Raw genomic sequence first — 26,998 nt, 5'->3', positions numbered from 1 at the left:
TTCAGCTCTATATCTGTGATGATCCTGTGATCTGCTATTCTATGAATTTTAGAATGAACCACTCCCTCTCAACTGCCCTCTCTTGAGCCCCCTCCCCCCTCACTATCCCCTATCCCAACATACAATACCACCTCTTCCTTTCTGTTCCAGAAATTCTTCCATAATTTCCACCATCAGTATCCCACAGACCTCTTTGAAGAAATCATCACAATCCAGGTAAAGAAGTCAACTAGTTTCCCTTGATTTCTAGCATCATAACCCTCTTTCATGGTTTGGGGAAACATTTCCCATCATACTTCATTCCTGAGCAAACCGTCCTCTTTCTCCTTTACTTTTCTGGGGGTCCCCTCAGAGGCCAACTCATCCAAAGTTGTCTATGACTTTAACAAGCAGCTAAGTAACACAATGGGCAGACCACTGGGTCTAGAGTCAGGGAGACCTGAGTTCAAATTCCACCTGAGACATTCCCTAGTTTTATAGCTAACTCTGTAACCTCTGTAACTTAACCCTGTTTGCCTCAGTTTCCTCAACTGTAAAAAGGATAGTAGGTAATAGTACCTACTTTCCAGAGATGTTGAGAGGATCAAATGAGATAACATATGTAAAAATGCTTAGCACAGTTCCTGGCACGTAGTAGGTGCTTAATAAATGTTTGTTCCCTTCATCCTTCATTCATCTGATAGCCTAGACAGTGTTCTGTTGTCTTGACACAAGTCCATGTTCCCTGGCCAAAGAGGACCTAGTAATGTTGGAGAAAAGGGAAGGAGGAGGGAGAAAGCATTTATTAAGCAGGTATTATGTGCCAGGCACCATGCCAAGTGCTTTACAAATATTTCATTTGATTATCTGGGTTCTCCAAGGCACAGATCAAGCTCTGGCAGCTCCTACCAAGCTGGAAAGTTGTGAACCCAGTAATAAGCTCAATTTGCCTGTTGTCTGAGGTTAGCCACTATTTTAAAAGCTTGCTTATTTATGGCATCTCATGAAGTCATGCCCAAAGTGAAGGGAGGCTGGAATTTGCATCAGTGAAGGAAGCATCCACCTTGATGAAATCATGGATCTTTCAAATAATTTGAAACATAAGTATGTATTTGTCAAACATATCTATGAGAGGCATCTTATTATAACAAGTAGGGAGTTGGCCTCAGAGTCAGAAAGACCTGGATTCAAGTCTCACCTCTGACAAATACTGGCTATATGTGTTTGCGTGTACATACACACACACACAAACACCACTTCTGATTGTTAATTACTGGCTATGTGACCTGAACCAGGAAGCTCTTTGCCCATTCTGGGACTTCGTGAGTTTTCCCCCTTTTACAAAAAGGGTAATCCTTCCTTCAGCCCTGTCTCAAAAACAGGTCAAAAATAAAATAAGACAGTGAGTTTTCTATGCTCTAAGCTGTGTAGGTTTGGTGTTTAGACAGAGCTTCTCAGAATGCTTCATTCTTTTCTTTGACTTTTCCCTACCTCTTCTCTCCCCAGAACTGTCTTGCCCCCAGACCCATATGCCCCTCAGCTAGTGTTCCCCTACTCTGATGGCAGAAGGAAGGGATCCAACCCTAATCCTTCAGAGACTCAAGGCTAGAGTTAAAGATAGAACTGAGGAGCCTCTGCCCTGTCCACCACATCTTCCACACTCCATGCCCTCTTGGGGGCAAGAGAATTTACAAAGAAGGTGAATCTTTCTGGAAACTTCCTCCACAGGTGGCAGACTCCCAAGCAAAGAGAGCCAAATCTGAGATTGGGAGGTGCCAGGTGAGTGGCGACTGAGCCCCTGGATCAGAGATTTTTAACCTTTTTTGTACCATCTAACCCTATGTCAGTCTGGTAAAGCCTATGGACTCCTGAGAATAATGTTCTTAAATACATAAAATTTTAAAAGATTACAAAAGAAACCAATTTTATTGAAATACAGTTATCAAAATTTTTTAAGTTCATAGATTTCCCACACAGAGAGAACCTCTTCTCCAAGGGGTGAAGGAGAAATTGGGGGAAATGATTATAATATGGCCCAAAGCTTTGGTACCTGAACTCTGTACCTGTTCTATAATTCTCCTGCATCCATCCATTCATTCATTTGATGTGTATGTGTTAATCACCATATTAGGTACTTTAAGGCAATGGGAATACAAAGACAAAAACCAAATCATGCCTGCCCTCAAAGAGCTCCTATTCCTCAACTTTCTTGGAAAGCTCAGGGTTACCAATTACATTGATTTCAAGTAGCCTTCCTGAGTCTGCTCCTCATCCCTACTAAAATTAGAATCCTTCTAAGCCTGGAAGTACTTTCTAACTCTTCTGTACCTTAAATAAAAGATCTACTTGAACCAGAGAAAGTGCCAGTGAAGGCAAATAAAATGATCTGGGGGACATGGTGCTGCAGTATGAGAACAGACTGAAAAAATTAGGAATCTTCAGTCAAGAAAGAGGAAGCATAAGGTGGAATAGCATGGAAGTCCATACAGTGATGAAGTGTTTACCATGGATTTTTTTTTTTTTTTGCGGGGCATTGGGGGTTAAGTGACTTGCCCAGGGTCACACAGCTAGTAAGTATCAAGTGTCTGAGGCTGGATTTGAACTCAGGTACTCCTGAATCCAGGGCCGGTGCTCTATCCACTGCGCCACCTAGCTGCCCCCTACCCTGGATTTTAAATCCAAGACTAGTATAATCAGAGTACACCCATTGAAGATCAGGAGAGGACATTTTAGCGTAAGGAAAGAGCAGTTTTCCTCCACAGAGTGGATAATAAACATAGGGAATCCATTAACCCTAAAAAGTGCTATTATTAAGAAATAGACCAGGAGGTAACAAACCAATAGCAAACAACAAAGGTTGAAACCAAACTCTTATGCAAAAGCCACAGGCTACTGAAAAATTTTTGAAATAACATCCCAGATCAACCTCATGGGCTTATTGTAAGTAAATCTCTCTTTAAAGTACCATATAAATGTAGTTTACTATTTTTTTTTAAATGATGAGCAGGATACTATCAGAAAGACCTGGAAGGACCTGCATGAGCTGATACAAAGTGAAATGTACTGTATACAAAATAACAGCAATATTGTGAGATGATCTGCTGTGAATGACTTGGTTATTTTCAGCAATGCAATTATCCAAGACAACTTTGAAAGGTCTTATGAAAAATGCAATCTATCTACAGAGAGAGAACCGATTGTATCTGAATACAAACTGAAGCATAATTTTTTTTGTTAGTATTTGTTTTTGTCTGTTTTCTTTCACAACCTGGCTAATGTGGAAATCTTTTGCATGACTGCTCATGTATAGCTTATATTGAATTGCTTGAGTTCTGGGGGGTAGGGGGGAAGGAGGAAGAGAATTTGGAACACAAATTTTTTTTTAATTGATGTCAAAATTTGTATTTTACATGTAATTTGGGAAAATAAAATTCTAAATAATGAAATAACATCCCAGGCAAGGCCATCTTTTGATCCAAGCAGGATAAAGTTAGACCAAAATCCCAAGTGTCCAAATATAGAACATTCCAGGGTTGACATGAACAATAGAATCATCAAACCAGAGTGGTTAAGGGAAATTTAAGATGTTTGAGGATGCCTATCCTAACCTTTGATGTCTGTGTAAAGGAGGACAACCCTGGCTACCTAATATATGTCTTTCCATGTGTCTACCAGAGACAAAATCCTAACCCAGAAAGACAATGGCTCTGGCCCACTTTGTGAAGTTATGGTGTCCTAATATAGTCTTTATCTGAGAAGGAAGTTAACCCTAATCCAGTATCCCTTTGCAACAGCCTACCTTGACAACTTTCTTCCACCATCCCTTGATCCTTTGCCCTTATACCTGAGCCTCCAGTGATGAATAGGTTTTCTCTGTGGTGGTCGTGGGGAACCAACCCTCCTTATCTAGTTAGGGCTCTACCTAGAGACTGGAGTCCCTAATTTGTCTCTTTGTTTTGTCTATTTAGATAGATATGGGGATCATCTACCACTCTCCAGGTAGGTGATGACTGCTACATATCTACTGTTGTTCTGAAACAGATGAATCCAGGAGTCAAGATATCTAGAAATCAATCACTTAGCCAGCAAGCATTTATTAGCATCTACTCTGTGCCAAGCACTATGTTAAGGGTTAAGATTACTAAGGCATTAGAGAAACAGTCCCTGCTCTCATGGAACTTAGATTCCAATGGGGGAAAAAGATAATATGTACATACATACACATATACATACTTACATGTATATATAATTCACATGTGTTCAGCTCATCCCTTAGACTAGGGATAATATAGGAGGTTATACATAACATTTCTAGCACCTTTTCTCCAAAAAGGGTCCCTACCTTAGATAAGAATCATAAATTGTACAAATATCTCTGGTATGGGTCAGGGTTTAGAGTGAGATTTTGGTGTCAAGGTTCAATTGGAATTGGGCAGTGGGAGTTGAAGTCTGCTGACATAACTTTGTGGCTGAAGATAGAACTGTATTTAAGGGTAGATGATTTTTTTTGTTGTTGTCATTGCATCTTAGATTTGGATTCAGTAATCACTACAAGTGACCTTATATCCTGGAAAATAATATAATCTTTCCATTTCCTACAGGCCTTCTTTTGAGGGCCCATTTTAGTTCTTGCCCGAGTAGACCACCATTAATAACTTCCCTTTTCCTCCAAGTTTTAGGAAGAGGCTAATACTGTCACTTGATTAGAAATTAGACCTACACCAATGCACCCAAACTGGTTGCCAAGGGTGAAATGGGAGAGGCCTGAAACTGGTCACTAGAAATATGTTCCTCTCTCCCCACACAGGGCACACATTCATGAGAAAGTGGCTAGGCCTCTGTCATTCCAAAAAACCCAACTTGGGGATCAGAGGTTACCTGAAGGTCACCATTTCTGTCCTCGGCGTTGGAGACCAAGCCCCGGTGAGGTTGCACACCCAGATTGGCTAGGGCTACTTTTTACATGAAACCTGTGAGGACTTGGTCTGATTGATTCAACCCTCCTCCAAACAGAAGACAGCATTAGGGGCCTGGAGCTCCATGAGTGGGAGGTTAGAGGGCAGCATCTCTTGGCCTCAACTCAGGCCTCTGAGAAGCCTTGTCTCCAACAGTTCAATGGTCTTTCCAGGTGGATCATGGACAACTGCACGAGACTGGCGAAATAGAGGAGAATTTCTTCGCGTCAGCCACAGTCCCCATCCAATTAGCTACTTTTTGTTTCTTTATCTACTGTGCTGAAGACCTGCACCTCAGTAAAGCCAGGGGCCCCTCAATACCTGTTTGAATCCCAACACAACTCCCATAGTCCTACATCCCAACTATGACTTTGGCATTGACCCTTAGGATAAGGAAAGTACAAGTCTCTGCTATGATTTTTTTTTTTTCAGATAGGCTCCCTTCTCCTTGGCCTGCCCTGGGCCTTCTAGTATAGGGAGCATCTCAAGATTTCCCTCCTTCCCTGTTGTTCTCCCTCTTTATCCCATTTGGGGGCAAGGGATATCCCTGGGGAGGATAGGACCTACTTGGAAAATCTTAATATATAATTATGTCAAAAAAATGTAGAAGTTCTCTTACTACCCCATTTTTTGCTCCCTAGAAACTACTGTGGCCTCCAGATTATTTTCCCACAGTGTCAGGGAGAAAAAGAGCTCAATGAATCCAATGCTGGAAGTGGAAATGGCTGGGAAAATAGTGAGTAACAGGCTCTGAGGGGGAGGTGGCATCTGAAAATAGTACGGTATAGCAGAAAAAGCAATAGACAAGGAGTTAAGAGACCCAGCTTCCCCATAGAAGTTTTGTAACCTTCAGAAAATCACTTAAAGTCTCTGGGGCTCAGTCTTCTCATCTGTAAAATGGGGGCATTAGACCAAATAGTATCTAAGGCCCCTTTCAGTACTTTGTTTTTTAAACTATACTCTCATCCACTGAATTTTCCTAACTCTAGCTATTTGCTTTTTGAAACTATGAACCCATTGTCACTGTATTACTTTTCAGGAATGGGCCAGAGCCATTTTGTACTAGAGCTGATTGTTACATTTTCAGTGTGAGCATTTATACTTTGGAAATCAGCAAATGCTACAAATCATGGCTTGGTATATTGTTTTGTTAATTGTCTAGAATTAACAAAGTGATGGAGAAATGGTAATAATTAAGATGAATTCTAAACATGCATCCTGGCACTTTTTTCTTCCCTGAGAGCCAGTTGTTAGACATTTCTCAGCATACCCCTGGACATTATAGGAAAAGGGGAATCTCCAGGAAAGATGATAACCCCTGTCTCTTAGAGATGTTTGATTCAAGATTGTATCTCTCTGCCCATTTACATGACTTTGGGCTTAACCTCCCTGTGCCTCAGTTTTCTTGACTATAAAATGAGGGGGTTGGACTAGATGACCTCTGAGGTCCTTTCTAGCTCTAAATTTATGATCCTAAGACTGTTCTTCATTTTGTTTTTTTCTTCCTAACATTTAGCCCAGTGCTTAGTGAATATTCACTGAAAACGGCAGAGATTCTGCTTGGCCTAGGGACCTAGAACTTAAACTTCTAACCCTCTGAGTTGGTTCTATATCCTATCAACTGTACACTCTAGGTATGGAACTGAGGAGCCTAGATTATATTCAAACTCCCAAGGCTCATTATCTTCTTTTTTGTGTGTGAGGCAATGAGGGTTAAGTGACTTGCCCAGGGTCACACAGCTAGTAAGTGTCAAGTGTCTGAGGCTGGATTTAAACTTAAGTCCTCCTGAATCCAGGGCCAGTGCCTTATCTACTATGCCATCTACCTGTCCCCAATGCTCGTTATCTTCACACAAAGTACCCTTACCCAATCATTACTTCATGGGGCTTTACCACACCGGCTTTACCTCAGTCTTGTTAATAATAGTGAAAATCACTGTGTTAGAATAGCCAGGATTACTCTCCCCATATTTATTAAGCAGTGTTATGATAACAGTGAAAAGAGCTCTGGATTTGGAAGCAGGAGACCTGATTTTTCATCCTGCCTCTCCTGCTTAAAACCTGTGTGACCTAAGGCAAATCAGCTAATCTCTCTGAGATTGGATTGTCATTAAGTTCTTTCAGTAGTTTCCAACTCTTCATGATCCCATTTGGTGTTTTCTTGGCAAAGATACTGGGGTAGTTTGCCATTTTCTTCTGCAGTTCATTTTATAGATAAGGAAACTGAGGTAAACAGGGTTAAGTGACTTGCCCAGGGTCACACAGCTAGTAAGTGTCAAGTGTCTGAGGCTGGATTTAAACTTAAGTCCTCCTGAATCCAGGGCCAGTGCCTTATCTACTATGCCATCTACCTGTCCCCAATGCTCGTTATCTTCACACAAAGTACCCTTACCCAATCATTACTTCATGGGGCTTTACCACACCGGCTTTACCTCAGTCTTGTTAATAATAGTGAAAATCACTGTGTTAGAATAGCCAGGATTACTCTCCCCATATTTATTAAGCAGTGTTATGATAACAGTGAAAAGAGCTCTGGATTTGGAAGCAGGAGACCTGATTTTTCATCCTGCCTCTCCTGCTTAAAACCTGTGTGACCTAAGGCAAATCAGCTAATCTCTCTGAGATTGGATTGTCATTAAGTTCTTTCAGTAGTTTCCAACTCTTCATGATCCCATTTGGTGTTTTCTTGGCAAAGATACTGGGGTAGTTTGCCATTTTCTTCTGCAGTTCATTTTATAGATAAGGAAACTGAGGTAAACAGGGTTAAGTGACTTGCCCAGGGTCACACAGCTAGTAAGTTTCTGAGGCCAGCTTTGAACTCGGGAAGATGAGTCTTCCCAACTTCATGCCCAGCACTCTATCTAACTGCAGCACCTGATGTCCACTGTCAATAATCTAGGATCCTAATAGGGATACTTGAGCCTAGCCTGACATAGAGACAAATACATCAAGAAGCCTAGAAACTTGAACCAGTCAGTGACAGAGTGGGAGGGGAAGTGAGGAAAGGGAGTAAACTGATAAGTAACCCATAGCAAGGGGATGAAAAGCTGCAGCAACTAACCTGATAACTTAACACCACCACCCCTCCAGCTCAAAACTAGCCCAAAGTTCCAGACAGAGAAGCCCAGGTGGGACCAGACTCTGATCTTCTCTGTTCAGGTAAAGCATCTTACCCCCTCCCCCTTCCTGCTCTTCCCTTATAAGCTCTCCTGCGATTAGAAGAGATAATTAGCAGCTGGACCTTCCTTCACATGGGTCTCAAAAGGCAAAGGGGGACAATAAAGGCAGAGGTCATGTGCTCTGACTGAAAGAAAGAGAATGGGAGAGTGAGAACTCATTGTCAAGAAGGAATTATTCTGGTCTTTTGGCAAAGAACTGAAGCTCATCCCTTTAAACTTTCTCTTCTTAAAACCCTTTTTTTTGGAAGTCCTTAAGACATTTTAAATACTCCCCTAACTTCTTAAACAAAATTATCTCAATAAATGTTCTCCTTTTCTTGGTGACTCAAGGCCAACCTTATGAGCATTAGTAGTCATGGTCACACAGTGAAAACTTTCCAAGTAGAGGATACAGCAGGCAGGTGGCCCTTATACTCAATTGGCCACATGATGCTGTGATGTGTGAGTTCTCGGCTCTGTTCATTAGAATTTCTCTGTATTCTTCCCTGTCGGCTACCACTTAAATGTTTTTAATTCTACAATTTCATCATCCCCACTCTAATTCACTGTTTCCCATCTGCTGTGGATAGAACAGCCAGAAAATCAAACTTGTTAGAATGTCTCTAGAATAAGAACAAATGGTCCTAAGAAAGAGTCTGAAAGGCTCTTGTGTCATCTTTGTAACCTATTTTGGCTGCTGAGGCCCCACTGTGCTTGCTTTGGTCCAATTGAAATTGAGCAAATATTAAGCCTCTACTGTGTATATACTACTGTGTTTGTTACAAAATTTACCTAAGGGGGCAGCTAGATGGCACAGTGGATAAAGCACCGGCCCTGGATTCAGGAGGACCTGAGTTCAAATCCATCCTCAGACACTTGACACACTAGCTGTGTGACTCTGGGCAAGTCACTTAACCCTCATTGCCCTGCAATAAATTAATAAATAAAATTTACCCAAGGCAGAACCCCTTGGCTTCATTCAGCTCAATTTCATTAAAGGGATGGGAAAAAGAAAATAAGGCAATGACTGGAACAGAGAAGGAATTCTTAGATGAGAAGAGAACCGTGGAATTCCAGTAAAGGATATCTTAGAATGAGGACTGAGAAAAAGCATTGGATTTGGTGATGAGGTTACTGGAGATCTTGGAAAGGAGCATTTCAAGGGGGAGATGAGTATGTAAGCTAGACTACATGGAATTAGGAATAAGAAGAACAAGAGATAACAAGAAGCTAGCAAGATTGGGGGAAATTATTTTTATTTTATTTTTTTTGCAGGGCAATGGGGGTTAAGTGACTTGCCCAGGGTCACACAGCTAGTAAGTGTTAAGTGTCAGAGGTCAGATTTGAACTCAGGTCCTCCTGAATCCAGGGCTGGCACTTTATCCACTGCACCACCTAGCTGCCCTGGGAAATTATTTTTTGAAGATCTATGAATGTTTGTAGGAAAAGGGGAAGAAGTGAATGGTACAATGTAAGCAGGAGAAAAGAGACCAAGAGCACAAGGAGTAGGAAGGCATTCAAATTACCAATTGCTGCTGATGCTTTGTACACCATAAGCAAAATCAGGAGTTGAACTCTTAGGCCTTTGTGAAACCTAGCCTAAGCCCCAGGACTACAGAATTGCAGAATTAGAAGGGACCTCAGCAACTACTTAGCTGAACACATATCTGATAAAGAATTCCCTCCCTAACATACTCAAGTGGCCATTGGACTTTTGTTTGAAGACCTCAGAAAAAAGAACTCACTGCCTCCCAAAGCAGTCCACAAAGCACAAAGCTTCATGAGAAGAGGGTCCCCCTTATGACTAAACTGTATCTCCTTCAGAGCCTACCATAGTACTCTGCATACAGTAGGTGTTTAATGTTTGAATCAATTCATTTGAACTAAATGCATCGTCCTTAGTATTGTTTAATTCACCAAGGCACCCCAGGGGATTGGGAATCTTGGAAGTCTGAGCACCTTACCCACCACTCCTCCAACCTTCCCATTACAGCTGCCCTGCATGACCAACCATATCAAGCTGAGGGTTCTAGACTGGTAAGTACTTGTACAGCCAAAATGGCCTATTTGTCATTCCCAGTACACAACATTCCATCTCCCACCTCGATGCTTTTGCCCACATCTGAGATACTCTCCATCCTCGTCTCTGCCTCTTACAATCCCTAGTTTCCTTCTGGTCTCAGTTCACATATCACCTCCCATGGGAGAGTAATCTTGATTCCTTCAGTTGGTAGTGCTCCCCCCGCAAAAAAATAAAGTGACCTTGGGTTTGTATATTTTTGGAATTTCCCCATCTGCATACATGTTGCTCCTCACTCTGGTCCCCAATTGAACATAAGCTCCTTGAGGGCAGATTTTTGTCTTTTTATCCCGAGCACCTAGCACAGCATCTGGTACATAATAGTTACTTGTTAAATGTATGAATGAGTTTGAGACAGAAGTTCATCCAGGATGAAGTAATAGAGGTGAAGTGAGGTGAGGAGAGCCTGATGGAGCTCAGCTGGGGCTATGTTCATTCCCAGGGACAAAAGAGAACACAATGAGGTGATTGGGACAGCCAGTCTGAACATCACACATCTCTCCTCAGTGGGAGCTCTCACCAAAGGTAATCAGGGGAGACCCCTCTGCTTTCCTAGCTCCCTGGGAGTCATCCTTTCCCTGCTCTTCCCACCCAATCCAAAGGCATCTCTCCCTTTGTTCTCAGGAGCATCCTCAGGCTTTCTGCCCTGCTTTGGCCCTAGCTACCTCATTCTTCATGGGGGAGAGAAAGCATTATCCCAGAGCTTTCCTGAGGAAGAGCCCGTGAGTCCTTCATTTCAACTTCAGAGAACTATGGGAGGGGAGTGACCATCAACATGCATCAACATGCAGAAACATCCCACTGCATATCCTTCACCACCATCCTAGCATTAACTAGGCCCTCCTGGATCAGTAGATGGAGGGACAGATGAATGTCCTGTGTTGTAACTACTAGGGTTCAGAATTCCCTTTTGGGGGTGGGGTATCAATATATACTGTGCATTTCTTTTGTTTGGTTGGTTTTTGTTTTTTTGGGGTTTTTTTGGTTTTTTTGTTTTTTAGTGAGGCAATTGGGGTTCCCAGGGTCACACAGCTAGTATACTGTGCATTTCTTAAACCAGCCCTGGGTTAAGAAATAATTGGGACACTGAATCTTCAATAAGGGAGTTTTTGTTTCTTGTTTTGTTTTTTTTAGTCTTCCATATTCTCTTCATATCTCACTTCCCTTTCTCTTTCCCTCCCTCTCCCTTTCTGTCCTAGTTTCCTCTTGACTCAACTGAGGAAGGCTTAACTTACCGAGGTAGAGTCTTAATGGAATTAGTCACTGGAATACAAGATACAAAAACAAAAATTATACCCCCTAGGACTACTGCTGCCTTCTTAGAGGTAACTCTTGTCTCTTGCATTTCTACTGGTTGTTCTCCATACATAGAACACCCTTCTTCTTCACCTTTATGTCTTAGAATTCCTAGCTTCCTTTAAAACTCAGGGAAAACACCACCTTCTACAAGAGAAATTTCCAGATCTCTTCAGTTTCTAATTCCTTCCCTCCCACCCCCAGGAAGAGCCTCATGAAGAAGTTGGCCCTTGAGGAGAGGTTTGAATCAATTCCTTTTGATACTAGGGATTCTTAGAGCCAGAGATATAAGGGAGTGCATTTCAGTTATGGGAACAGCCTGTGCAAATGGAGGGACTGTAGGTCATCCCACAGAACAGCAAATATACTTAGTTTGGTTAAGACCAAAGAGTGTATGAAGGGGAGTGATTTGTAATCAGTCTGTAAAAGTAAATTTGGGGGGCATCTAGGTGGCGCAGTGGATAGAGCACCAGCCCTGGAGTCAGGAGTACCTGAGTTCAAATCCGGCCTCAGACACTTAACACGTACTAGCTGTGTGACCCTGGGCAAGTCACTTAACTCCAATTGCCTCACTAAAAAAAAAAAAAGTAGATTTGGGTCTAGTAAAGGGCTTTAAATGTTCAGCAGATGAGTTTGTATTTGATCCTAAGTCAGTAGTGACTCACCGGAGCTTCTTAAGCAGGGGGTGGCAGCTGTGTGAACTGTGGATTAGAGAAGGGAGAGACTGAAGGCAAGGAGATCAATGAGGCTGCTATTTTTATCTTTTAGGTGACAGGTGAGTATGAAATTGAATGAAAGACAAAAGAATCCGTTTGGCAATAGGGAGCCATTGTAGGCTTTTGAGGTAGGGAAATAATGATGAAAATAGTATTTCAGGCTACCCTAAAGAGGGACTGGGATCTCTCATGTGGGAGGCAAACCACACCCCAGAAGCTCTCCGTGAGCATCTCATCCTTGCCTCTCTGCTTTCCTTCCCTTTATAGCCTTGTCCATTCCATTGCTTACCTCATTTGGGGGTGTGGGGTGTGTGTTTCATTGACCAGAGTGAACTGCACCGACAAAAGTATGGGCTGTGTGTCGTCTTCCTCTCCTCTACCATGATGCCTGCCTTTAAGGACCAAGTTCACTTCGAGGTCACCATTGGCCACTATGGTAACAAAATGGACCTGAATTACAAGCCTCTGGCCTCTACCCCCCAGTACAACCAAGCTGTATTTGATGGTAAATAGCCAAGTCCCATTCTCTCCTTTTCCTTTGACCCATGTCCTAAATGTCCCACTCTTCCACCTTCCCTGGTCTCACTAACTCATCTTCCACTTGGCACCTTTGATATGCTCCCCAAACTCCTCCCTAGTTCCTCCTCACTATTCTACCACTTTTCATTCCCACTTGTTCCCATCTATTTCCTATGCACCCTGTGCATCCATTCCTTCTATTCCTGAGTTCTAAATGTGTCTCCAACCTTCCCCTTTCTCCAACCCTGGAGCTAAAAAATTCCAGGCATCTCATTCCTTTTTGACTCACAAATTCTGCAATATTTATTATTACCTTTTAAAAATAAATGTAGTGAAATCTTGGCCATGCCTTCTCCAAATATTATCAAGGAAAATACTGGAAATGGATACCTACTGGTCTCTGAGCAGATGCCCCCTAGCATCATTGTTAGACCACTTCCCTCAGGGGTTTTATCCTGATATCTGGACTGGTGGAGGGAACTAATTGTGATTCATGGACCAGCTTCTCTCTACCTTTGGACTTGTAGAAGCAAGAAAAGGGATTGATTAAGAATGACAGTGATAGTAGAGATAAGAAAAGAGTTGTGAGACATTTTGGTGGTAGAATTGACAGGACATGTCCCATTTGGATATGAGAAATAAGGGAGGGGGAAGAGCCAAAGATAAAAATCAACCAACAGTAAGTATTTACTAAGCACCTGCTCTGTTCTGGGCAAATGGCACAGTGGGTAGTCCACCAGGTCTGGAGTCAGGAAGACTCATCTTCCTGAGTTCAAATCAGGCCTCAGACATGGAAGGGCAAGTCATTTAACCCTGTTTACCTCAGTTTCCTCATTTATTGACTTCCCCAAAATCATCTATAATGAGCTACAGAAGGAAATGGCAAAACACTATAGTATCTTTGCCAAGAAAACCCCAAATGGGGTCACAAAGTGTCAGAAATGACTGAAACAACTCACAAACAACAACAAGGTGTCAGACACAGTGCTAGGCCTTGGGGATAAAAAAAAATAAGAGAAAATAGTCTCTGCCTGTGAGGAGCTCACATTCTATGGGGTGGGAGTAGTATGTGTATGAAAGGAACAATATACACATAAATAAGTATAAGTAGGATATGCAAAATAAATAGAAGGAAAAATAAAAGAAGGCAACTTTTAAAGGAACAGAAGTAGGCAGGGAGGGGATCAGGAAAGGTTTCTCCTACTCAATATACTCCAGTGACATGGTCAGACCTTACTTTGATGCCTTTATGTAGGATCTATTAGAATGGGAGGGAAAGGAATAAACTCTATACAGTACCTACTATGTACTAGGTACCATTCTAAGCACTTTATAAATATTTTCTCATTTGATCCTAATGACAACCCTGGGAGGGAGGTGCTCTTATTATCCCTATTTTATGATGGAGGAAGTTGAGGCAAATGGAGGTCAAATGATTTGTCCAGGGTTACACAGCCAGTAAATGCCTGTGGCTGTATTTGAACTCAGGTCTTCCAGACTCCAGGCCCCATTGTACCACCTAGATGCCTGAGGAAAAATTGGAAGCAGAAAGACAAAATCTGAGGCTATTGAAATATTTGAAAGGTGATGGGATAATGAAAGTCCAATGAGGTAGGGACTGAGGGTGCCAGGTGAGTAAAGAGGGTTGAATTTGAGAAAGATGTGGAGGTAGAAATGGCAAGATTTGGAAACTAATTAAATATGTGCAATAAAGGAGAGTGAGGAGTCAGGAATAATGCCAAGGCTGTAAAGCTGGGAGACTGGAAGGATGGACATGTCCTCAATAAAGCTTATGGAAGCTTGGAAGAGGGGTGAGTTTCCTGGGGGGAAAGTGTTAAGTTTTGTTTTTGACATGTTGAGTTTGAAATGCTTATGGGATATCCATCCAAAACAACTACTAGACTGTTGGTGACACAGTACTAGAGCAGGAGAAATTAGGGCCTGGGCATTATGGTCTAGGAATAATCTACACAAGGATGCTAATTAATTCCTGGGAAGTTAGTGAGGTTACCAAATGGAGAGAGTAATAAGAAAAGGGAAGAAGGCCCAGGACAGAGCCTTGGGTTATACCCACTGTTAGGGAATGGCATCCAGATGATGAACCAGCAAAAGAGAATGAGAAGGAATTGAACATGGATAAGTTAGTGGTAATACCATTAATGGAAATAGCAAAGTCACAAGGAGGAATAGATTTGGGGGGAAAGATAAATTATTTTGGATGTGTTAAGTTTGAGGGGACCGTGGAACTGTTCTAAGAGCAGAAGAGAGGAAGAGGTTCTTAGGCTTATATAGAGTTCTAAGGGACATTAATGGTTACCCAGTCCAACCACTTCATTTTACATATGATGAAGCTGAGGCCCCAAAAGGTTTATTGATTTGCCCAAAGTCAGACAGGTAGTAACAGAAGCAGAATTTGACACCCCCCGCCACCAACTTCAGGTTCCAGAACCAGTGTCCTTTCCATTAAACCATAATTTAGGACTAGAAGGTACCTATTGGAAGGTCTCCATTCCAACTCTCTCATTTGATAGATGAGTAAACTGAGACCCAGGGAGATTAAGTAATTTGCCCAAGAACACAGGTAATAATAATAATAATAATAATCGGGACAGCTAGGTGGCGCAGTGGATAGAGCACTGGCCCTGGAGTTAGGAGTACCTGAGTTCAAATCCAGCCTCAAACACTTAACACTTACTAGCTGTGTGACCCTAGGCAAGTCACTTAACCCCAATTGCCTCACTAAAAAACAAAAACAAAAACAATAATAATAATAATAATAATAATAATGGTTAGCATTTATATAGTGCCTATTATGTGTCCCACAGTTTACAAATATTATCTCATTTGATCCTCACAACAACCCTTGGAGGTAAGTGCTATAAAATCCACACTTTACAATTGAGGAAACTGAGGTAAACAGGTTAAGTGACTTGCTTGAGATCACACAAACTATTATGTGTCTGAGGCTAGATTTAAACTCAGGTCTTTCTAATTCCAGGTCAGGCACTCTATCCACTAGACTACCTAGCTGCAAATAACAGATCTAACATTTGAACTCAATCCCTCAGACTCCAATTCAGACCCCTTTCTATGCTACTACATTCCGAAGATCAAGAGAGAGTTCTGGGGCAGCTAGGTGATACAGTGGATAAAGCACCAGCCCTGGATTCAAGAGGACCTGAGTTCAAATTTGGCCTCAGACACTTCACACTTACAAGCTGTGTGACTCTGGGCAAGTCACTTAACCCTCATTGTCCTGCAAAGAAAAAAAAAAGAGAGAGAGAGAGTTCTACACTGGAGATAATAGATTTAGTAGTTTTATGTGTATATGTATGCGTATGCATCTGTGTATAGATAGTTATAGTTACTCTATAGTTATATACTATTATATAATTATATAGTTATAGTTATATAGTTGTTATAAGTTATAGATATAGGCATAGTTGTTATATATAGTTGTTACATAGTTATTTATAGCTATATTTGTTACATAGTTATAGTTCATACATATTTATTTACAATTCTTAGATCACTTCCCTCAGGCTATAACTTATATAGCTATTTATATTTATATAGAGGCTATATTTGAAGTCATGGAAATTATCCTGAATCTACAGGCTTCAAAAATCAGTGAGACTAGAGAGGTCACAAGCCCCTGGCCTCATTCCCCCTCCAGACTTTTACAATGTTTTAGTTCCTTGTCTTTAGTCACCCCCTCTGCCTTCTTCACATGAGCTTGAGATTTCTGCCAGAGTTTGTATTATCCTATGCAGATTCTAGCATACTAATGTTAATGCCCAGAACACCTCAGCAGCTAAGTGGTTCAGGAGATGGACCACTGAGCTTGGAGTTAGAGAGGCCAGAATTCAAATACAGCCTCAGACACTAGCTGTGCAACCCTGGGCAAGTCACTTAAACATGATTTGCCCCAGTTTCTCCTCATCTGTAAAATGGGGATAATTATACCACCTACCTCACAGTGCTTCTGTGTCTCAAATGAGATAATAATTGTAAAGCACTTATCAAGAATGCCTGGCATGTACACATATCAAAGTGCCTGGCATATACATAAGTACTATATAACTCTTACCTATCATTATTAACACTGAAAATGAGTTGACCATTTGGTCAGCCATGACAGAGATGAATAATTTCCTTAATTAGGGAACTCCCCCCTCCTATACAGAGTTCTACCTGTCTACAATTTGAATGAATATTCCTTAAGTTGAAATTGTTGAATTTGAACCTATTAGGTAAGTCTTGGAGAGTTTCCTGATACTCAGTCTAACTCTGGGCTTCTTAAACTTTTTCCATTCACGACCTCTTTTCTCTGGAAAAATATTTATACAATTCCAGGTACATAGGTATAAAAAATAGGTATATAACCTCTTTCTGTTGTTTTCGTAACCCCCACATTCAGTTATTCAACTTGTGAGAAAATTATTAATAATAAGGGTTTGGGGGAGTCCCAGAGGCCCCCACTGAGAGAGCCTGGTCTGACCTTTCTTAAAGCCAGCCCAGAGTCAGGAAGTTACCTCACTCAAAACCACACCTGGGGCAGCTAGGTGGCACAGTGGATAGAGCACCGGCCCTGGAATCAGGAGTACCTGAGTTCAAATCTGGCCTCAGACACTTAACACTTACTAGCTGTGTGACCCTGGGCAAGTCATTTAACCCCAATTGCCTCACTAAAAAAAAAAAAACAAAAAACAAACAAACAAAAAAAAACCCACACCTACCTGAAAGCCTTGTTCCTGCTGGAGGATCTGTTCTCTGGGCTCTGACCTCAGCACAACTGAGCTGAACCAACCTCAAATCCAGAGAACCAACAGATTTGAATGATGCTAGGCAATTAGCTTTGAGGAATGTGTATTGGCAGGCTCTCCAAGCTTACACAGACACTCGGGCTTTTTGGCCCGGGAACTTGGTAAGAGCAGACGCAGCCCACTAGGGATCCCCATTTTCTCTATTCTCTCTCTTCTCTTTCCTAGCTAGGCTTTCCTATCTTTCAGAGTCATGTGTGTTCTCTTTACTAATATTTAATATGCTTTAATAAATGCTTAATTCCCCAGACTGGTGCAATAGCCTCTAATTTCTAAGTAACAAATATATAATAAATCCCAACTAAATTTCCTAACACTTGGGACAGTTATGGGGTGACCACATTTAATTTTATTTGCCACAGACCACGGTTTAATAAGCTCTGGTCCAACTAACCTACTTCATGGTTACTTAGCTGGTATGTGTCAGGGACAAGTGTTGAACCCAAGTCTTCCTGACACCAAGACTGACTTGTTGTCTACTATGCCAAGCTGCCTCTCGTTTATTATTATCTTATATTTATTTATGTTGCTATTATTACTATTAGCAATGTCATTATTAATAATAAACATTTGTATAACACTTTAAGGTTTGCAAAGTACATATATATATTCTTATTTGAGCTGCTTTAATTAGCAAATATCAAATAGTCCACAATTTCTGTGATGGATCAATAAGGGGGTACTAATGCTGAATTCCTCCTTTTCTGTTTATTTGTACCCCAGGCACTTCATACCATTACCTTCCCTGGCATAATTCCAAACCAGTAGTGACTCTGACCTCCACCTGGGAGGATGTTAGCTATCGGATGAATTCCCTCAATATCCTACACATGGCCTGGAACCGGCTGGTGAGTGCCTTGGCTGAGAAAATGGCATGGGATGGAGGCAGGGAATTCCATGAGAGATATGATAAGAGAGCATAAGCAGAAGAAACCAACCACTGGCCTCTCCCCCTCAGAAGAAAGAACTTTCTCTTTGTGACTAAACATTGTGGCAAGGAACTTCTGAGATCAATTTGTTGGCTGACTGGCTGAAGAGCAGAACAGTACTAATGACAATTTTTATGTGATATTTTAAAGGTTGTCAAACATTTTATGTTCGTTGCCTTATTTGATTCTCACAACAACCCAGCAAGACAGGTGCAATGATGATCCTCATTTTACAAATGAGCAGACTGTGGCTCAGAAAGGTCAAGTGACTTACACACAGTCACACAACCAATAAGTGTCAGAGATAGCATTTAAGTGCAAGTCACTCTGACACCATCTAGCCCCCTATCCATTATACCACACTGCCTCCTACCTGAGCAATTTGGGTTAAATTTTTCCATCAATAAGCATTTATTAAATCTTTCCTGTGGGCCAGTCACAGTGCTAAGTAAGCAGTGGGCATACAAAGACAAAATTAAAACAGTGCCTGCCCTCAAGGAGCTTACATTTAGTGTGGGAGAAAATAGGTTTACAAATAGGTATATGCAGTACATTTACAAAGCAAAAACTAGAAAATCTTAAAAGAGAAGCAGCTGGAGAGAGTCATCCTGCAGAAGTGGGCACAAGTTTATTCTTTGTTTTTGTGAGTTTTTTGCGGGGCAATGAGGGTTAAGTGACTTGCCTAGGGTCACACAGCTGGTAAGTGTCAAGTGTCTGAGGCCGGATTCCTCCTGAATCCAGGGCCAGTGCTTTATCTACTGCACCACCTAGCTGCCCCCACAAGTTTATTCTTGAGGGAAACAAATGATTCTAAGAGTTGGAGGTACAGAGACAAGCATTCCAACCATAGGGAACAGTCAGGGCAAAAGTATGGGACATCATATATGAGGCATAGTAAGGACAATAGAGTGCTTGGGAAAATGGAGAGTCTTGGATACAAGAAAATCCTGGGTTCAGATCTTGCCTTTGGCATTTACTAGCTGCCTGATGATGGGAAAGTCATCTAACCCCACTGAGCCTGTTTTTTTGCCTACAAAATGGGGATAAAAATGTCTGTGGTACCTACCTCACAGGTAGGATCAAATGTGATAATGTATGAAAAATGCTTTGTAAACTTTAAAGTACTATATGTCAGTTATTATCATTCTTAGCTGCGATTCCTGCTACCTAATTAAATTCAAATGATTTTTTTTTGGGGGGGGTGAGGCAATTGGGGTTAAGTGACCTGCTCAGGGTCACACAGTCAATTGTCTGAGGCTGGATTTGAACTCGGGTACTCCTGACTCCAGGGCCCGTGCTCTATCTACTGTGCCACCTAGCTGCCCCTACCCAATTAAATTCAACAAGCATTTATCTAGCACCTTATTGTTGTCAACTCATATCCAATTCTACATGACCCCATGGACTTTGTCCATAGGTTTTCTTGGCAAAGATAAGTGGAGTGGTTTGCCATTTCCTTCTCCAGTGTGTCCCCATTTTACGGATGAGGAACTGAGGCAAACAGGGTTAAGTGACATGAACAGAGTCACACAGCTAGTAAGTGTCTGAGGGAAGATTTGAACTCAGGTCTTCCTGACTACAGGCCCGGTGCTCTTTCTACTGAACCACCTAGCTGTCCCCCTACTATGTATCAAACACTATGCTAGGGACCCTGAGTACAAAAATAAAAAGAGATAGTCTCTGACCTCAGAGAATTTACTTGTACATTTGTCAACAACCTATGCTGATAGGACAGAGTAGGAGAGAGGTCCTACCCATGCAAGGTCTAGAATATATGATCTCCTAGTCTGGAGCCCTGAGGTCCCCACTGGGATTCCTGGGAATCTGAGGATTCCCAGACCCTGACTGAGAATGTTTTGGACAAGCTAGCTCTGTAGCATGTCAATGGCTTAATACCAACTTGACTGCATTTTTCTCTCTCTGGGGCAGAAATCCAACCTGGAGGCCCTGAAATCAATCCAAAACCCTAAGAACCCAGCTTTGCCTCGACTGTGGAGGAAACTGCTGCAGGAGTTGGTGGAAGACTGCAAGTAGGCAGGAGTGGGGGTGGGGTGGGGGGCCTGGAATGAGCTGGAAGTGTGGGGTTTTGAGGGAAGGTCTAAAGGGTTGAGTTGGACCGGGCTATGAATGAGGCTAGGAGCTAATGTAGTCTTGTGTTTGGGGACAACAGGAACGTGCCATATCCATACTGAGCTGAAGTTAATCAGGAGGCCAGACTCCAAACCTATCAATCAACAAACCATTTATTAAACCCTTATTAGATGTCAGGCCCTGGGCTAAGCACTGGGGATACAGACAGTGCCTTTCCTCATGGAGCTTTGCTTCTAATGGGAAAGACAACATCTCCATGAATAAGATACATATAGAGCAGGGAACCATAAAGCATGACCAGAAATGAGGTACAGATGATGAAAAAACACAGAGATAGGAGAGAACTGTTGTATCTAAGGAACAAAACGTCAGCCAGTAGGGATGGATTGTAGAGTGTATGGAAGGGAGGAATATGAAAGAAGACTGGAAAGATTAGAATGGGACAGGGTGTGAAGACTTTTTTTTGTGTGTGAGGCAATTGGGATTAAGTGACCTGCCCAGGGTCACACAGCTAGTAAGTGTTAAGTGTCTGAGGTCAGATTTGAACTCAGGTCCTCCTGACTCCAGAGCTGGTGCTCTATCCACTAGACCACCTAGCTGCCCCTTGTGTGAAGACTTTTAAATGCCAAACCAGAGGAGTTTATATTTTACCCTAGAGGTCACAAGTAGCTGCTGGAGTTTATTTGAGTAGGGGAGTGGCGCAATCAGATCTATCCTCAAGGAAGATTTCCTATGGCAGCTGTGTGGAATATGGATTGGCAGAAGAAGATATTTTAAGTAGAGAGTACAGATAGGAGATGATTACAATAGTCTAAGCAGGGTGATAAAGGTGTTGACTTTGTGAAAAGGGAACCTAACCAAGAAGCCTTGTAGAGAAAAGAACATTTGGCAACTTCCTAGTTATATGGGATCAGTGAGAGTGAGGCATTAATGATGACACCAAGGCTGCAATCCTGGGTGACTGAGAATGGTGGTGCCCTTGACAGTAACAGGGAAGTTCAGAATTGAGGTGGGATTCAGGGAAAAGGTCATGAGTTTTGTTTTGGACATGCTGAGTTTGAAATGCCTATGGATTATCCAGTTTAAAATGTCCATTAGGCAGTTAGTCATTTAGGACTAGAGCTCTGGAGAGAGACTAGGGCTATATATATATATATATATATATATGTGTGTGTGTGTGTGTGTGTGTGTGTATATATATATATATATATATGTGTGTGTGTGTGTGTGTGTGTATATATATATATATATATATATATATATATATATATATATATATAAATGAGAATTAGCTACAGAGGATAGTTGAGCCTTGGAAGTTTGCCTCCAAGAACAAATACAAAACACTCTCCCATTCAAAGCCCTTTGTAACCTAACCCGCTCTGGCCTTTCCAGTCTTCTTAGACATACTCTTTGATACAGTGACATACTGGCCTCCTGGCTGGTTCCACAAACAAGACACTCCAATCTCTCAGCTCCAGGCATTTTCTCTGGCTGTCCCTTGTTCCTGGAATGTTCTCCTTCAATTTCACTTACTGGCATCCCTGGCTTCCTTTAAGTGCCAACTAAAATTCCATCTTCTACGGGAAGCCTTTCCTAACCCCACTTAATTCTAGCGACTTCCTTCTGTCAATTATGTCCTATTTATCCTGTATAGAGCTTGCTTTGTACATGTTTGTTTGCATGTTGTCTCCCTCATCAGATTATAAGCTTCTTGAAGGTCAGGGACTCTCATTTGCATCTTTTTGTATTCCCAGAGTTTAGCACAGTGCCTGCCACATAATAGGCACATAATAAATGTTTATTGATTGATTGATTGATTGATTGATTGATGAGATCAACAAGTGAAAGAATGTAGAGAGACAAGAGGACCCAAAACAGTCTTGGTGGACATACACAATGTGTCATAAATGAAGGGGTGTGTGTGTGTGTGTGTGTGTGTGTGTTGAACTCAGCAAAGGAAAATGAGAAAAACCAGTCAGGCATGTAGGAGTAGAACCAAGAGAAAGCAAAGTCACAAAAGCCCAGAGAGGAGAGAATGCCTAGGAAGAAGTGGTCAACAGAAATGGCAAAAGAGATGAGGACTAAGAAAAGACCATCAGATGTGACAATTTAGAGATGATTGGTTAACTTTGGAGAGAGCATTTTTTCAGTTGAATAATGAGATCAGAAATTGGTTGTAGAGGAGAATAAGAGAAGAGAAAAGGGAGGGAGGCACTCAGTGTAGACACCTTTTAAAAGAAGTTCAGTTGGGAAGGGGAAGAAAGAGATTGGAAGGCAGCTAGCAGAGATAGTAGGATCTATTGAGGTTTTATAAACAGTTTGGGGAAAGACAAGCACATTTGTAAATCACAGCAAAAGAACCAGTGAATACAGAGAGATATTAGAGATAAGGGAAAAAATAGAGATGATAATAAGGAGCAGAATGCTAGGTAAGCCACGAGGAAATGGCAAGGGTAGAAGGGTTGGCTTTGTTAAGGAGACAGGACCAGCTCTTCAGCAAACAAAAGAAAAGAATTTTGAGTATGGCCCAGGGAAGGTGGTAGGCAGCATGGTGGAGCTGATGTCAGAGAGCCTGGGTTTAAATTCTGGCTCTATCACTTCTTGGCTATGTCACCTTGGGCTCATTTTTCTTACCTGTTAAATGAATGGGTTGAAGTGGATGGCATCAAAAGTCCCTCCCAAAATATGTTTTATGTGATTTCACATGTACAGTTGATATCATGCTGCTTACCTTCTCAAATGGGTAAGTAAGGGAGCAAAAGGAGGGAAAGAATTTGGAACTCAACATTCAAAAAAACCACATTTAAACTAAATAAATAATAAATCTTAAGAGAAAAAAAAATAAAAATATCCTAGAGACAAAAAAAAAACATTTTAAAGTACCTGCTAGCTATAGATTTATGATTCAAGTGTTTTGAAAGTCAGGTTGCATGATCCAGAAATAAACTTTTAGATAAACTTCTAACTTTTGTGGAAGGGGTATGTTGCATGGAGGGGAAAGGGAAAGAGTGGAGGGGTATGGATGTCAAGTGACAGACGATAGTACTAGCTTCTCCCTACTCCTGTCCCTACCCCAGGAGGCCTTTGCCCAATGTGGCAGACCAACCCTTTATCACGATCTTGGACCAGAATTTATGGAAACTTCGAAGACTAGTCCTTCAGGAATTAGCAGATGAGGCCAAGAACAGCAAGCATGAACACATGGAAATGCTTCCCACAGCTGAGAACTGGTTATATCGGCTCAACTTGGTGCTCCCAGAGGTGGGGCATCTGCTGTGTCACCCTCTCTCATTCATTGGAGTGGCATGGGCCCCTTTCTTTTTTCATGGGGTCTCATATAAGAGTCACTAAGAAAAGGTTCATTCATTCATTCATTCAACAAGCATTTTATAAGATCAGGGATTATGGGTAAAGCTAGAAAGGGCTCTTGAGGACATCTGATCCAACCCCTTCATTTTACATGAGGAAACTGAAGTCCAGGGAAGGGATGTGACCTGCCCAAAGTCCACAGAAAATAAGTGGATGGACTAGAATTTGGGCACAGGTCCTCTGTCTCCAAAACTAATATTCTTTCCACATCTTTTTTAAATTAAAAAGATTTTTAAAATTTTATTAATCTGCTACTCCCTTTATTCTCCACCACATTGACCAAATTTTAAAAAGAAAAAAAAAACAACCCCCTCAATACATAGTTCAGCAAAACACGTTCCTGTATTAACATGGTCCAAAAATGTATGGATGTCTCCCTATTTCAAGTTCATCACCTCTCTAGTAGGAAGTGAGTGGCATGTTCCATCTTTCTTCTTTTGGATTTGTAGTTTATCATTGCATTGGATCAGCGTTCTAAAGTTCAAAGTGGTTTTTCACGTTATCATTGTATTGAATTACTCTCTTAGTTCTCATTATCCTCTGAATCAGCTCATAAAGGGCTGATTTCCTCTGAAATTGTCCATTTCAGTATTTCTTTTGGCACAATAATATTCCAGTACATCCATATGCCTCAATTTGTTTAGCCATTACCTAATAGGACACTCCCTTAGTTTCCAATATTTGGCTACCTCAAAAAAAGCTGTTATAAATAATTTTTTTTTTAAGGCAATGGGGGTTAAGTGACTTACCCAGGGTCACACAGCTAGTAAGTGTCAAGTGTCTGAGGCCGGATTTGAACTCAGGTACTCCTGAATCCTGGGCCCATGCTTTAACCACTGCGCCATCTAGCTGCCCCCTATAAATAATTTTTTACATGTAGTTGGGTCCCTTTTCTCTTTCTTTGATTTCTTTTGGGTAAAGGCCTAGTGGTGGTATGGTATGTTTCCTTTAGTAAGTACTTACTCTATTTGAGGGATTGTGCTAGGTAATGAAGAGGAAAAGACCTTATATAAAAACTTAGGGGGTATAAGAGGTCTAGGCTCCTGAGTGTCTTATACATTTTCCCCAATCCCTCTCCATCCATTTCTACTCTTCCACTCCTTATCATCTTCCTACATCAGCCCCAGTCTAGCATCCCTGACGTGGTGATTTGGCTCCTGTGCAAAAAGCAGCGTGTTGCCTATGCTCGGGTTCCTGCCCACACTATCCTGTTCTCCCAGACTGGGTCTCTCTACTGTGGCAAGTTCTGTGGGAAGGTCCAAACTGTCTTCATGCAGGTAAGAAGGGCTTTGGCCTCTTTCCCCAGAGACCTGGGGTAAAGAAGTATAGAGGATGACAGGGCCCACGTAATAATGATAACTAGCATTTGTATAATGCTTTAAGGTTTGCAAAACACTTTAAAAATATTATCTCATTTTAGCCTAATAACAGCCCTGGGAGGCAAGTGAGGAAATTAAGGCTAGATGACTTGCCTGGGATCATGAATCTAGGAAGTATCTGAGGCCAGATTTGAACTCAGGCCTTCCTGACTCCAGGTCTAGCACTGAATCCATCGCTTCTGTGAACTAATCTGATTCACAGCAACCCCTTGAATGCTCTCTGCCCAGCTGGCCTCTGGGGATGTGTAAAAGTGGGAGGGGGGGAAAGCAAGGCCCCGGCCAAATTTCATTGTGTGAGCACCTCTCCCTGTGATGATTAGGCAGATAGGTGAATATACTCAAAGTATCTGTGGTTTCCTCAGTATGGGGAACTCCCTTCAACAGAACAGACAAGTCAATCTCTTAACAGATAAACCCTAGGAACGCTTTAGGTGTATAGAGGCGAATTAACTTGTCTAAGATGATACGGTAAATTTCAGGGGATTCTGAGATTAAAGATTTAGAGCTGGAAAGGACTTTGGAGTCATCAAGCCATGTTCCCTTACTTTACAGTTAAGGAAAATGAGGCCCAGGAAAGGGAAGTGACTTGTCCAGAGTCATATGGTTCATACACACCAGAGGACTATAGATTTCAAGCTGGAAATGAACTTGGAGGTCACCAAGTTCATTTTACAGGTGAGGAAACTGAGGCTCAGAAAAGGAAAGTGACTTACCTAAGATTACTCAAGTAGTAAGTAGAACAGGTGGAATTTGAACTCAGGTCCTCTGACTCCTAATCTAGAACTCTAACCATACCAAGCTATCTTACACTTTAGTAAGCACTAGCATTTATATAGGCTTCAAAGTTTGCAAAACACTTTGTATGTGTTTTCTTTGAGGAGGCAGCATGGTCTGGTGGGCAGAGAGAACTAGCGCTGAAGTCTGAAGAGCTGGGTTTCAAATCTGTCCTCAAATGCCTGCTACCTGAATGACTTTGGGTATATTCATTAACCTCACTGGGCCTCAGTTTCCTCATAAAACTAAAGGATTGGATGGACCAGATGGCCTCTGAGGTCCCTTCCAGCTCTAGGTCAGTACCAGTCTTCTGACCTCATGTAGATACTCACAATACTGCCAGGTAGGGAGTACAAGTAGGAAAAATTTGAACCCACATCTTCCTGATTCCCAAGTACAGCAGCTCTCAGATCCCCTACATTCTACTGCCTCTATATTCCGTCAAAAGCAGATTAAAATAAATATTAAAGGGCAGCTAGGTGGTGCAGTGGAGAGAGCACCAGCCTTGGATTCAGGAGTACCTGAGTTCAAATCCGGCCTCAGACACTTGACACTTACTAGCTGTGTGACCCTGGGCAAGTCACTTAACCCTCATTGCCCTGCAAAACAAACAAACAAACAAACAAACAAACACAAAAACAAACAAATAAATAAATATTAAGAATGTTTCAAAATTACAAAGAATAAGCTTGGCCCCAAGGAGGAAATAGGAGAAGACATATACCTCCTTCCTTTGCAGAAGTAAAGGCATGGAGTGTTCGTGTGTGTGTGTGTGTGTGTGTGTGTGTGTGTGTGTGTGTGTACATATATATATATATATATGTATGCATGCACATACATATATCCTCAATACATATGTATGTATACCTGCATGCATGTGTCTATATGTATATAGACACATATATACCTATATATACAATACATATG

At 41.6% G+C, this 26,998-nt stretch overlaps 1 protein-coding gene across 1 annotated transcript in view; it reads left to right on the top strand.

Annotated features, from left to right (window-relative positions):
* FER1L5 (fer-1 like family member 5) overlaps positions 1–26,998 on the top strand; it is a 63,881-nt gene that overhangs the window by 13,780 nt on the left and 23,103 nt on the right. The window contains exons 8-23 of the mRNA XM_043983938.1: positions 151–216; positions 1,708–1,758; positions 3,948–3,978; positions 4,787–4,902; positions 5,108–5,231; positions 5,576–5,670; positions 8,025–8,093; positions 10,086–10,129; positions 10,615–10,697; positions 10,800–10,894; positions 11,372–11,497; positions 12,512–12,689; positions 18,250–18,374; positions 20,385–20,485; positions 23,627–23,810; positions 25,040–25,195. Coding sequence (XP_043839873.1) covers positions 151–216; positions 1,708–1,758; positions 3,948–3,978; positions 4,787–4,902; positions 5,108–5,231; positions 5,576–5,670; positions 8,025–8,093; positions 10,086–10,129; positions 10,615–10,697; positions 10,800–10,894; positions 11,372–11,497; positions 12,512–12,689; positions 18,250–18,374; positions 20,385–20,485; positions 23,627–23,810; positions 25,040–25,195 — 1,644 coding nt within the window. The remainder of the gene's footprint in view (positions 1–150; positions 217–1,707; positions 1,759–3,947; positions 3,979–4,786; positions 4,903–5,107; positions 5,232–5,575; positions 5,671–8,024; positions 8,094–10,085; positions 10,130–10,614; positions 10,698–10,799; positions 10,895–11,371; positions 11,498–12,511; positions 12,690–18,249; positions 18,375–20,384; positions 20,486–23,626; positions 23,811–25,039; positions 25,196–26,998) is intronic.

Source organism: Dromiciops gliroides, chromosome 2 (genome assembly GCF_019393635.1).
Source record: "Dromiciops gliroides isolate mDroGli1 chromosome 2, mDroGli1.pri, whole genome shotgun sequence".
In the NCBI taxonomy this organism is placed as follows: domain Eukaryota; kingdom Metazoa; phylum Chordata; class Mammalia; order Microbiotheria; family Microbiotheriidae; genus Dromiciops; species Dromiciops gliroides.
Note: the sequence above shows the minus strand (reverse complement) of the source record. Positions and strands in the feature narration are given on the sequence as shown.